The sequence below is a fragment of the Brienomyrus brachyistius genome, unplaced genomic scaffold, assembly GCF_023856365.1.
Source record: "Brienomyrus brachyistius isolate T26 unplaced genomic scaffold, BBRACH_0.4 scaffold37, whole genome shotgun sequence".
Classification (NCBI taxonomy): Eukaryota; Metazoa; Chordata; class Actinopteri; order Osteoglossiformes; family Mormyridae; genus Brienomyrus; species Brienomyrus brachyistius.
The window spans coordinates 2,278,291-2,291,802 of NW_026042312.1; the positions used below are offsets into that span (position 1 = coordinate 2,278,291).

Here is a 13,512-nt window from a genome sequence, read left to right on the forward strand (position 1 = left end):
TATGCAATGTAGTTTTGATAAAACTTTTCTGTCATTTAACATAAGAGGAAAAAAATAATTATACTGTAGTCAAATTGGCTGATATAAAATCGTTTAAAACTGTGACAAATTTTGCCTTTTTTTACAGTGTATACTTCCAGTCACAAGGTAGCAGATACGGATTTCTGAAATAGCAAAGGTAAAGGTCAATGATTAATATCCCTCATCTCTTTTAAAACTATAGGTAAGATGCTGTTTTGATATCCTGTCTAGGGTTGGAGTGTAACAGTATTCACGGGAAAGGGGAATGGGATAAAGGGACAAACGGGGTGAGGGCAAGAAGGGAACACCAGTGGACAAAGGGATATTTTTTGTATTTTCATTTTTTTTCATGTATAATACTGACACTGAACAAATAACCCGGTGCAAAAGACTTTGGGAGTGACCACAGCCAAAATAACAAACAAAATCCCTGTTGTAATCTAAATCTGTAATGTATGTATGGGTCAATGTTGCCACCTAGTGGGAAAACTGTATAGTTTTTGTACAGCAAATGTTAACAGAGTTTCCGGTCAGGTGTCTAGATTATTTTCAATAAGTTTTGGTTACGATGCTAGAAGGCACATGTTATGTAGCTCCTGCCATCCGTTTGTGTAAGTGTACAAATGCGTGCATATAAAGTGTTCTTAAACACGTTTCGTGGTCAGGTGCTTATTTATTAAGTAAAGTTACCACATATTTTGGCGACGAGGTGAATTTTTTTTTTCGCGCGGAGGGAGTGCTGGCAAGATGACTACTTTCGGGACTGTGGGTGAATTCGTGGAGGGAACCGAGGATTGGACAGAGTACGAAGAAAGGTTAGGACACTTTTTCTCTGCAAATGGAATTTCTGATGGAGACAGAAAGCGCTCCATTCTCTTGAGTGCGTGCGGTGCTAAAACTTACAAGCTAATACGGAATTTAGCCACGCCGCGGAAACCGGGAGAGATTCCTTACGACGACCTCGTCCAACTCGTGGCGAATCACCACAATCCGAAACCATCTGTGATAGTCCAGCGTTTCAAGTTCCACAGTCACTTCAGGAAGCAAGGTCAGTCTGTGGCTAACTTCGTGGCGGAGCTAAGGCAGTTGTCGGAGCACTGTGATTTCGGAGCAGTGTTGGATGACATGCTTCGGGACAGACTTGTTTGCGGTATTAATAATGAGGCTATTCAAAGACGGTTGCTGGGAGAGACACCGCCATTAACCTTCAAGAAGGCTTTTGATATTTCTCAGGGTATGGAAATGGCTGACAGTAATGCAAAAGACATTCAGAGGGGACATGCGGTTTCACAGGCAGCAACGGTGCATCAGGTCCGGAAAGAGACTGGTAAACAGCCTAAAATCGTTGAATGTTTTCGCTGTGGGGGGAAGCATTATGCAAACGAGTGCAAATTCAAGGAGAGTGTTTGTCATTCCTGCAAAAAAGTTGGACATTTAGCTAAACAATGTAAGACTTCTAAGTTTAAACGCAACCCTGGACAGAAAAGTGCAAAACAGTTTAGGGCAGCAACGAATCATTTGGAGAATCAAGCTGAGGAATCGGCATGTGCCTACAATATGTATGGAATACGAAGTGGTGATTTTCCTCCTGTACCTTATTACGCCACTTTGGACGTAAACGGACAAGACATTACTTTCGAGATTGATTCAGGGGCTTCTACATCAGTCATTAGTGAAGATACCTACAAAAGCACTTGGAGGTCAGACCCTCCCACACTTAGACCTACAAATTTGAACCTCAGGACATATACAGGGCAATCCATTCCACATCTGGGGGAGTTGCACGTACACATGTGTACTGGAGGTCAGAGAGCTGCTGTTAGATTGGTGGTAGCTAAAGGTAGCGGTCCTAGCCTTTTGGGACGTGATGTGCTTAGAAAACTTCAGTTAAATTGGCAAGAAATTAAATTTGTACGCACTGTAGAGGACATTCTGCAGAAATACTCTGATGTTTTTCGAGATGAGCTGGGTACTTTAAAAGGGGTGACAGTAAAATTGCATGTTGACCCAAATGCCACCCCACGATTTTTCAAACCAAGGTCAGTGCCCTATGCAATGAAAAGCAAAGTGGAAGAAGAGCTAGAGAGGTTGCAGAGACTGGGCATTATAGAAACGGTACAATTTTCCAAGTGGGCAGCACCTATTGTTCCAGTTTTAAAACCAGACAAAACTGTGAGAATATGTGGGGATTATAAACTCACTGTAAATCAAGTCTCAACCTTGGATGAATACCCACTGCCAAGAGTGGAAGACCTGTTTGCTACCCTGGCTGGAGGTAAATTCTTCACAAAACTGGACATGAGTCAGGCTTATCAACAGCTGATGCTAGAGGATGAATCTAAGGAATATGTAACCATTAACACTCACAAAGGGTTATTTAAATACAACCGCCTGGTTTTTGGTGTTGCATCCAGTCCAGCGATTTTTCAAAGAACTATGGACATAGTGTTGCAAGGCATTCAGCAAGTGGCTGTATATCTGGATGATATATTGATCACAGGAGCCACTGAGGGAGAACATTTAGCAAACTTGGAAAAGGTTTTAGAAAGACTTAATTGGTGTCTCCACTTCTGCAAGGGACACAGACATCTCGGTGTGCGAAGCTCTCTCTGGCTCCGTCTCAGGATCATTTTCACTTCCTGGGAAATGACTTAGAGATGGCAAGTTTGTATCACAGAGATTTTCAGTACTCGCATCGTAATCATGTTGTGTCCTCACGTGATCCACATGTCTGCGTACTACACGTCCATCCGCTAGCTGCACAACATATGAGACCGGACCACTTGGTTTTAATACAGTCACTGATAACCATTTCTGACTGCTTGTTTTACTGAAATCCCTCACATAGACTTTATCCTCTGGTTTAAATTCTCTCTTATGTGCTTGCTGGTTGAATTTCTCCTTTTGCTTTTCTTGTTTTCTCTCCACCCTTGCTTCCATGTTAGGGCGCAGCAAATCCAACCTTGATTTGGGCCTGCGTCCCATGAGCATCTCGGCTGGTGAGCGTGCTGTAGTGGATTGTGGCGTGAGACGATACTGAAACAAGAAACGTGAGAGACGAGTACTCAGTGAACCTCCTGTCATCTTTTTCAGACCTTCTTTCACTGTTTGTACTGCTCGCTCTGCCAACCCATTTGAGGCAGGATGAAAAGGTGCTGTACGGATATGATGAACTCCATTTTGCTTCATAAACTCTTGGAACAGTTCACTTTTGAATGTGGTACCATTATCTGTGACAAGCTTGTCGGGGAATCCATGCACTGCAAAAATCTGCCGTAGTTTCTCTATTGTTACAGCTGCCGTGATGTTGTGCATTATGTGTGCCTCTATCCATTTAGAGTGTGCATCCACCATAATCAAAAACATTTGTCCCAAAAATGGTCCTGCAAAATCTAAGTGCAACCTAGACCAAGGTCTAGCAGGCCACTCCCATGGATGTAAAAGTGCAGGTGCAGGGGAGTTCTGATTCAGCTGGCATTGTCTACAGGACTTCACTTTGTTCTCCAAATCCTGATCCATTTTTGGCCACCATACATAGGATCTCGCTAAACTTTTCATTCGTGACACCCCTGGGTGTGCCTCATGTACTTCCTCTATGATCTGTGAACGGCCAGGGGGTGGTACAACAACTCTTGCACCCCAAAAAATGCAGCCTCCTTGCAGGCTTAATTCTAGCTTCCGTTTTGCATAATGTCTCATCTCCTCCCCCTCCAAAATACTTGGCCATCCATGCAACAGATACATCTTAACTTTCGACAACAACGGGTCCCGCTCAGTCCATTGACTAATTTGTTTAGCCTGCAGTGGTATGTCAGCTAACCATTCCAATGAAAACACAGTTTCTGGAGGTACAGGTGCAACAGCCGCAAGTTCAGGTAACGGCAACCAACTCAGGGCATCAGCATTTGCATTATCCACACCCATTCTGTACACCAGTTTGTACTGATAAGCTGACAATGTGAGTGCCCATCGCTGTACTCTAGGCGAGGCCTGTGGTGAAATGCCTTTCTTCTCTCCCAACAGACTTAACAGAGGTTTGTGGTCAGTGAAAACTGTGAATGTCCGACCATAGAGATACTGATGAAAACGCTTCACAGCAAAAACCACAGCCAGACCTTCCTTGTCCAATTGTGAGTATCCCTTTTCTGCTGTACTCAAAGTACGCGAAGCAAATGCAATAGGCCTTTCTGACCTATCGTCCATTTTGTGAGCAAGGACTGCCCCTACTCCATACGGGGATGCGTCACAGGACAATATGATCTCTTTGTCAGGATCGAAATGGACCAACAGTCTGTCTGAGTGTAACAGCTCTTTCACAGCCTTGAAAGCCTGCTCTTGCTCCTTTTTCCAATGCCATGCAGTGTCACCCCTCAGTAGCTTGTACAAAGGGGACATCACAGTTGAAAGGTCAGGTAGAAACTTACCATAGTAATTTACCATTCCTAAAAATGATCTAAGTTCAGTGATGCCTTTAGGGCTTGGAGCATCTTTTATAGCCCTGACTTTTCCTTCCACTGGCTTAAGTCCTTCCGATGTAATTTCATGACCCAAGTAAGTCACGCTTGGTGCCAGGAATACACACTTATCCCGCTTCAGCCTTAACCCAGCTCTTAATGTTGGACCCATACCAGTAGATTCTTCCAAAACCGCTGAACTAATTATAACCGAAGTTTCACCAAGAGTTGTGCGCAGATCACAGCGTCCTCGCAAACCTCCTAATAGATTAAACCTTTAAGAAAGAGGTGCAGTTATAATGCACCTAAGTTCTGGAAGAAGATATAGTTAGTTAATGCAAGAGATTTAACATTGTTAATATGGTTTCTATGTATATAGAGAAAACAAGTAACCTGGAAAATGTGAAGCAGTTGTAAACTTAAAGGGGGAGGGATGTTGTAATCTAAATCTGTAATGTATGTATGGGTCAATGTTGCCACCTAGTGGGAAAAACTGTATAGTTTTTGTACAGCAAATGTTAACAGAGTTTCCGGTCAGGTGTCTAGATTATTTTCAATAAGTTTTGGTTACGATGCTAGAAGGCACATGTTATGTAGCTCCTGCCATCCGTTTGTGTAAGTGTACAAATGCGTGCATATAAAGTGTTCTTAAACACGTTTCGTGGTCAGGTGCTTATTTATTAAGTAAAGTTACCACACTCTTCTTGCAATGACTGTCTGCAGGGCTTCCCCTCAAAACCGATAAAGTGGTAGCACCCAATTTTAAACATGTTAAGACGTTCAGATCGGCCGCGTTAACACGTAGTTTTAAGACGTGTTAAAACGTCCCAACGGCTTGACACGTAAATAATGTACGTGCCAAGTACATCATTTGCTGACAATTACTTTGACAGCTGGGAGGACGAAACAGAGTAGATGAATTGATCATATTGAGGGGTTGTGCCATTGCCTTTCTCTGTCCATGTCCTTGTGTTCTACACCACACCTTTGTTTCCTGTAAACCTGCGTTAGGCTCTTTCTGTACCTTTCCGACACAGAAACCTTTTCTTAACATGGATTTATAACCATCTTCTCACTTGAGTATGAATGATGCTTAGATATAATCTATATAATATAAATTTGATATATACTATATATGTGCACCCCACAGAAATCTCCACAATTGTAGAGATACATATGGTCTCTATGCTTTTCCTAGAGAGCCCAGGCATGAGACACAAAATAATCAGTTTTCCACAGCATTTTCATCCAAGCCTTCACTAGTTAAACCATACAGACTATACCATCTCGCGTAGTCACTGGATAGCATGCAAAGAGCCATTTCTGTGGTTTTTGTTCTCTTGCCCCATTCGTCACAATCGCGGTGGATTAAAAGAAAAAGTCAAAAACAGTACTGTGTCATGCTATGTGCAATAGGATTGCAGATTAGCTTAATGGACAGTCACCCCCGTTTAATTTTTTTACAGTTTTTCTGAATACTTAAACACTAACAATGATTCTTATAAAACTATTAATAGTTATAGCAAAATTACTCACTGTTTTGCACTCAGTTTGCACTTTTGTAACACACAATTTGCAAATGTGTAAATACAATCCACTGCACAGCACTCTTTTTGCGGAACTGTAAACACAACTCACTGTTTTACACACAATTTCTAAATGATCAACACACTCCTAGTAAAACTATACACATTTATGGCTATTGATTACACTATTTTGCCAGCTGTCTGGCCACACTGTCACATGTGAAAACGGTTTTAGATAATTAGTTCACTTTGCAATCAGCATGAGCGCTATAAATAAGCCACAGGTACAGTAAGATTTCAGTGTGGAGAACAATGGAGGGAGAAGGAAGACTGAGAAGAGTGAGAATTAGAGAAGGGCAAGGAAGAGGATGAAGACTAGGAGGTGAATTTAGAGGATGAGGAGGTGAAGAGGAAGGAGGAAGGGTAAGAAGAAAAAGAATAACTGATGTCATCAGAGCTACAACAGTGGATCATGTGATCAACCATGGAATGACCCTGAGGGAAGCTGGCCAATGGGTTCAGCCTGACCTGAGCCGCTACGCTGTAGCAGGCATCATAAGGACGGTTCCAAATGAGAATCGGTTAGTACAGTTACTTCACAGTACGTTTTGTAATAGTACCATACTCTAATGAGAAACACAACAATGCTGTACAGGTAAAAACTGAAATGGTTACTCTACAGACCTGCTAGACATCCAGAATCTGGGGGCAGAGGAAGAATGTTCACTGAAGAACGAGAGACCCATATAGTCAATATGGTGATCACAAATAATTCCATTAGGCTACGAGAAATACAGCAGCGCATAATAGAGGATGACACCACCTTCCGAAACATAAACAATGTGAGCATCTCTGCATTATCTCGTGTACTGGCATGCAACAGAATCAGGATGAAGCACATTTACAGAGTCCCTTTTGAAAGAAACAGTGAACGCGTTGGCATGGCAGGAACATTACTGGACACGGTGCCATAACCAATGTCCCAGGACAGCGTGGTGGTAACATAACTATGTGTGCAGCTATAAGTCAGAACGGTGCTGTTCACCATCATGCAACCCTGGGCCCATGTAACACTGCACACATTATTACATTCCTGGACAGCCTACATCATATGCTCACTAATGTTCACAGACCAGTTATGTCATCATATGGGACAATATTAGTTTCCATAGGACTGCTTTAGTTCGCAACTGGTTTACAGTCGCCCACTCTTCACTGTACTCAACCTCCCGCCTTACTCTCCATTCTTGAATCCGATTGAAGAATTCTTCTCTGCCTGGTGCTGGAAGGTCTATGATCGTCATCCCCATCAACGCATGGCTCTTTTACAGGCAATGGAGGAGGCATGCGAGAATATTGACCAGGCATCATGTCAGGCCAGGATAAGGCACTCCAGGAGAGTTTCCCCGGTGCCTTGGTCTAGAAAGCATTGCATGTGATGTTGATGAAATTCTGTGGCCGGACCCAAAGAGACGACAAGAATGATTTTTTTTCTCTCTCTCAGTGAAATTGTATGTTGTCTTGTGTTTCTTTTGATGCATGTGAATAAACATTCATACTTGAAATTTGAATCTTGAATTGTGTTTACAGAACTATTTATGACGAAAGTATGACCTCAAATTGACATACCTCGTGCACAGAGAAAGCAAAAGCCAGATGTGTTTTCCATTCCTACCATCAGTGTGTAGTTGGTGCATTGTGTGCTTATTAAGATGATGGTTTGTGTTAACTGATTGGTACAAAAATACCATTTTTACAAAGGTTTGAAGAGTTAAGCAAGATTTATTAGCTTTTGCAAGAGACCTACAATGTTTTGCTGATTTGGTGGTTTTTTTATTTGTCTGCAGAGTTTTTGCAAAATAGCCAGTAGTTACAAAAATGTGTTTAAGCCATCAGAAAAAAACGTGCATTCATCCATCCATCCATTTTCCAAACCGCTTATCCTACTGGGTCGCGGGGGGTTCCGGAGCCTATCCTGGAAGCAATGGGCACGAGGCAGGGAACAACCCAGGATGGGGGGCCAGCCCATTGCAGGGCACACTCACACACCAGTCACTCTCACACACACACACCTACGGGCAATTTAGCAACTCCAATTAGCCTCAGCATGTTTTTGGACTGTGGGGGGAAACCAGAGTACCCGGAGGAAACCTCACGACGACATGGGGAGAACATGCGAACTCCACACATGCTACCCAGGCAGAGACTCAAACCCGGGTCCCAGAGGTGTGAGGCAACAGTGCTGACCACTGCACCATCATGCCGCCCCCCATAAATTCATTTTTCCATTTTTATTTTCAATAATATTGATGTTAACTCAGCATCTTATTTTCAATGTTGAAAAAGTCACTTTATATCAAGGTTTCGCCACCATTAATTTTTCAATATTGAAAATCTGACCAAAAATCAATTCAGTTTCAATGCTGATAATTTAACACTGACCATAATTCAATGCATTTAACTATACTTCAACGCTGAAACAATAACATGATGCTATCTGGGCTATGAATAATTATTTCAATTGATATACAGATTCCAAGCTCATATAGGTGACACACAGGTACATAATGGGCGTCTTATGTCTGAGGTAGCCAGCTACTGTGTTTGATAACCCACCATCATAATAATAGTTCCTTTGCACCAGTATAAAAGTAAACCAATTGATCCCTCTTGCAATAACCTGTGGTATGAAACTGAATAAAATGTATCGTATCAGTCTTGGGGAAAACCAGTGAGAATCCACTGTGAAACAGCACTGCGCAAATTCTCATGTGTTCCTAATGACAAGGGTAAGACTGGTAATCAAACTAGCCTCTCAGCAGGAGTGTTAGTGTAAAAGCAGGGCTTACTGACACAGATAATAAAGCTTGTTAGAATGCGTAACATAATTATTTAGCTGGGCCCAGAAGAGGTGAGAGCTCCCCTAGTGGCTACAGGAGTGCATTTTCCCCAAAGCAGATATAATGGATGGTGGTCTTATTGCTTTTAGACCACAACTTGGGATAGAAGAACAAATCAAATTATTTTCCTCATTTAATATTCAGATTTTAATTGGGCTTAAATTTTAGAGCACAGTGCTTTCTAGGATGGTACATTATGGATATTAGTCTCTACCACATTCTAACGCTATAAATCCGGACCATTTCCTATGTTTGATTTGGTGGCTGCCAGGCGTTCTGAGTAGTATAGTGACTATGGTAGGCGTGTGATTCCCTAAGGAATTTTTTGTTCTGTTCTGTGTGGCAAATACATATAATGCTGACATTTTTCCTGGAAGATTTGGGATTTTTCATCCCGTGCCTTAAGGTATTTCTCTCCAGCTCTAGGGAGTCTCCCCCGAAAACACCAGTCACTCACTAGCCTTACACTTATGCTTGCTGACTTATTCAACACCATGAATGGATTAACAAAAAAACAGAAACCTATTAAAAGGCTGCACCATATCATGATATGCAAATAAACATCCAGCATCATTGTTTCACAGGGAAGTACATTATTTATTGATAATTATAACCCTAACCCTTACTTCTCAGCTTAACAAACATAAGGTGCAGCGCGTGAGCATGTGAACTGGTTGAAATGCAAGTGTCTCACAGTCAATGCATAAGACTTGAGAGCCCTGACTTTACTTATATAGCCCACAACATGTTTATGATTCATAAATAAATCTGGCCAGCAAATCGGTCTTTCATTTTCCATAGAATAAAAAAAACGATAATGTTATCCCGCTGATAATTGCAGGCGCGTTTCACCCCCGGCACTGGCAAAAGGCATACAATCTTATTGAGGTACAAAAATTATTCCATCTACTCTGCACTTCTGCATAACTTCCATCATAGTGCCAGTTTTTGCCAGATCAAATCTGCAATCAGAAAATTACTGCATACATGCCTTTATATTACGGTCAAGCGGAGAGTCAGAGCAGTTTCCATAGAAACAACGTAAACAAACTTTACCGTTTGAAGCACAACAAACTCTGAGTGAAAATGGCGCAGAGGTGAGTAGCTTGTTAGCTCTCCAAAATGTCTTTGAATTCTTCAACTGATGTTGTGCTACTTTGATTATTTAGCCTTTTATACTATAATGACATAGTAAATGTCTATAACACAATAAAAACATTACAAATTTTTTTATATTACATATTTTTTAACGTCATTTAAAGTGCAGTGGTTTTTATTGCTACTGTGGTTGCTAATATTTAAATAATGACAGACTATTTGGTTAGTAAATTCATCTCAAACATGCTAGTTTAGTAGGTAGGGCTTCCCAACCTTTCGATGTCCGCGGATCGGTTTCCGTCGTAGAAAAGTGTCACGGATGGGTAAGACGGCGGTATAATTTGGGGGTTCCCACGCCGAGCGGCGGGAGATTGACGGTGTATACGGACATGCGGGGCTAATGGCGTATTTCCGTACATCAATACGGGCAGCTTTCTTTCCAAAACGGCGCGATCCCCTAATAAACGGGACGGCTGGCTCCTCTACCCCGGTTGTCTGCCGCCCAGTGCAATACTCCGCGCGGACGGTACCGGAACACCGACCGGAAGTTGGGACCCCCTACTGTACAGGGTGGTAGGTAAATTGTTAAAAAAAATTGGGGCATTACTTTCGGAGTAGGCTAGATGCTTCTAAGTTTATCATTACATCTATTTACATTGTTACACAGGATTAACACTTTCAAATATTCTTAGCTTGGTTAGTGTTAACTCAGTTCTTGGTAGTATTCATCTGGGTATTCATTTGATGTGGAGCACAGTTGTTTCGTATTTGATTCTAGTTATAATTTGGTGACATTACTGTTTAATATGATATTGCACTTACAGTATCGTGCATTTTACAGTAGATTTTTTTTGCAATCTTGCTCGCTGTTTCTTTTATTCTTTCTTTTTTATATATCTGAACCCTGTAATTATTTATTATAATAATTATAACAATTGTATTTTCTGTATGGTTGAAGAATTTCCAGCTCTTTATTTATTTTATTATCTCTGTTAAGTGCTGGTTAATCTCTCATTTATTCCCCAGAGAGCGAATTGAGAGAGCTGATCGATGGACCAACACCCAACACTGGGAAGCCTGGAACCTGTGGGATGAAGTGATCAACTGGGGAGAAGGTGTGGAGGAGTTCTCACCAGTGACACTCCCCACTGTCCAAGCTGGGGGGGTTAAGTGGGGATTGGGGGGGTCTACCGATTTGGGTAAGGGAGGGGTTAGTAAGGGAGGGGAGAGTGTGGAAAATGATGGACTGCTAGCCAGCACTAGTATTTCATCTCAAAGTCTTCAGAGTAATTATGGCCTTTCATCTGAAGACTGGGAAATTTATAAAACTTGCTACCTTAACAAAAAAAAGAAAGTCAGGAAGGACCGGACAAGCCGGGGGGAGGGTGAGGTAAGGGGGCAGAGTAGTGAGGAATATGTGGATGTACCAGAGTGGGGAACATTTGAGGGGAAGGCCTCCAGGGTTGTGATGGAGGGGACAGAGGCTGGTATTAGTATGATGGATATGCTAAATGGAGGTGAGGAGAATGTATGTGAGGTGGGAGTGAATGTGGAGGAGGTTAAGGGAGGAGGAGGGAAAAGTACAGGGAATGCTGTGGAATATGTGGTGTCACAAGTAGGCAGAACTTGGCTAGAACCCATCCAGGAGGAAGACCTTGAGGAAGATGATGAAAGAGATGAGGAGCTTCAGGAAGCAGAAGACACTGATGCTGCCACAGTGGACAGTTGGCAGTGCATGGCGGCATATGTAGCCAGAATATGGCTGCAGACTTTACAGGAAGATGGACCTGAGGAAAATGAAGAAGCTGATGTGGTATTCCAGCAGGCAGAAGATGCTGATGCTACCACACTGGTCAGGTTTCAGTGTATGGTGGCATCTGAAGACAGATCACAGCTACTGACTGTACCAGAAGAAGGACCTGAGGAAGAGGACGAAACTGAAGTGATGAAGACAGATAAAACAAAAGAAGATGCTGATGCTGCCGAGAAGATCTACAGTGAAGAAGAAGTATCATTCCATGTGAATGCCGAAGATATTTCTGAAGATGATACTGAGAAGAGCCACAAGAAGAAGAAGAAGATGAAGTGGTGCTTCTTCTGCTGTCCCCTGCCCTTCAGAAGAAGTAGCAAGAGGCAGTAATTATAAGGCTGTGTGAATTCAGGTTTACAAATGACTTAAAGCAGTAATATAACTACATTATTGACACCTTCACAATGCACTGTAATGCATCCATAAATATATTATAGACATGGGTATAAATATTGAAGAAAAAAAAGCATAACACATTATAGCCATGTTTATTATGGATTAATGGCCGATATAATGTATTATGAAGATATTTATTGTGTATATATAGATCAGAGCATTCCTAATGCATTATCAACATAGCTATAATGTGTTATGCCTTTGTATAAGTATTTACAGCCGTGTTTTTAATACTTTTATAAATGATTTATAAGGCATTAATTGGGTATGTATAATGCAGTTATATGACTGCTTTAAGTAAAGTTAAGTAAAGTGTTTATTTTTTGTTTCTTAGAATACCCGTGTTAGAGCCCTGCATTGGGACTGGGATCCCGCGGGACCCAACGGAAAGAGATACTGTTTAAGTGTTAATGTAGCTATAAGATACGATAGGATAAGATATTCTAAGTTAAAATATAAGATAGGCTAAGACGAAATATATTAATATAAGCTAAGTTGAAATATAATAAGATAAGGTAGGTTAAGTTATATGATAAGATAGGCTAAGTTAAAATATAATAAGATAGGTTAAGTTAAGATATGACAAGATAGCCTATCATATTTTATCTTAGCCTAAGTTAACATATGATAAGATAGGCTAAGTTAAAATATAATAAGATAGGTTAAGTTAAGATATGACAAGATAGGCTAAGTTAAAATATAAGATAGGCTAAGTTAAAATATGATGATAGGCTAAGTTAAAATATAAGATGGGTTAAGTTAACATATGATAAGGTAGGATATGTTAAGATAAGAGATTTGCAATAAAACATATTTACTTTTCAAACTGTGTCTTTGTCATCTCTTCAGTGTTGTGTCTGTCTTTGATAATTTTGAATTGTTAATTTATATCTGACACTCTCCTAAATGTCAATAAGCAGAGACGGAGGAATGGGAGGAAGGTACAGTTAAGTATAAATGATAAAGTATCAAAATCACAGTGTTGCCTTATTTTGACGCAGAGAAAGTAATTTCAGTGTTACTACCACATATGAGTTAATGGCTGCAAATGTTGGTGTTACAAGTGCTGGTAAATAACGCGGCGTAAGTTTAACTCCGGTGTGTTTCTGAAAAACGCGCCGCCTTCTGCCTGCTGTCATTCGGCGAACGTGTAGGAGGCTATTCTGGTAACAGGTAAAGTTGTCATTTAACGTAATGCTAACGTGCATTACCTGTTAGTAAGTGTTTTACTATATCACACACCTTACGTCCTTTATAGTTGTAGTCCGGTGCACTCTGTATCCATGCTAACTAGCTAGCTAATGTTA

At 41.2% G+C, this 13,512-nt stretch overlaps 1 protein-coding gene across 1 annotated transcript; it reads left to right on the forward strand.

The window, feature by feature from the left end:
• The first annotated feature begins 11,230 nt into the window (after window positions 1-11,230).
• On the forward strand, window positions 11,231-12,983 carry LOC125722200 (uncharacterized). The gene is made up of 2 exons (XM_048998385.1): window positions 11,231-12,866; window positions 12,914-12,983. The coding sequence occupies exon 1, from the start codon at window positions 11,468-11,470 to the stop codon at window positions 12,137-12,139; it is 672 nt and encodes a 223-aa protein (XP_048854342.1). The 5' UTR covers window positions 11,231-11,467; the 3' UTR covers window positions 12,140-12,866; window positions 12,914-12,983.
• The last annotated feature ends 529 nt before the right edge of the window (window positions 12,984-13,512 follow it).

Coding starts and splice junctions, on each gene's coding strand:
- LOC125722200 (XM_048998385.1), top strand. CDS start 11,468: ATGGAGGGGACAGAGGCTGGTATTAGTATGATGGATATGCTAAATGGA.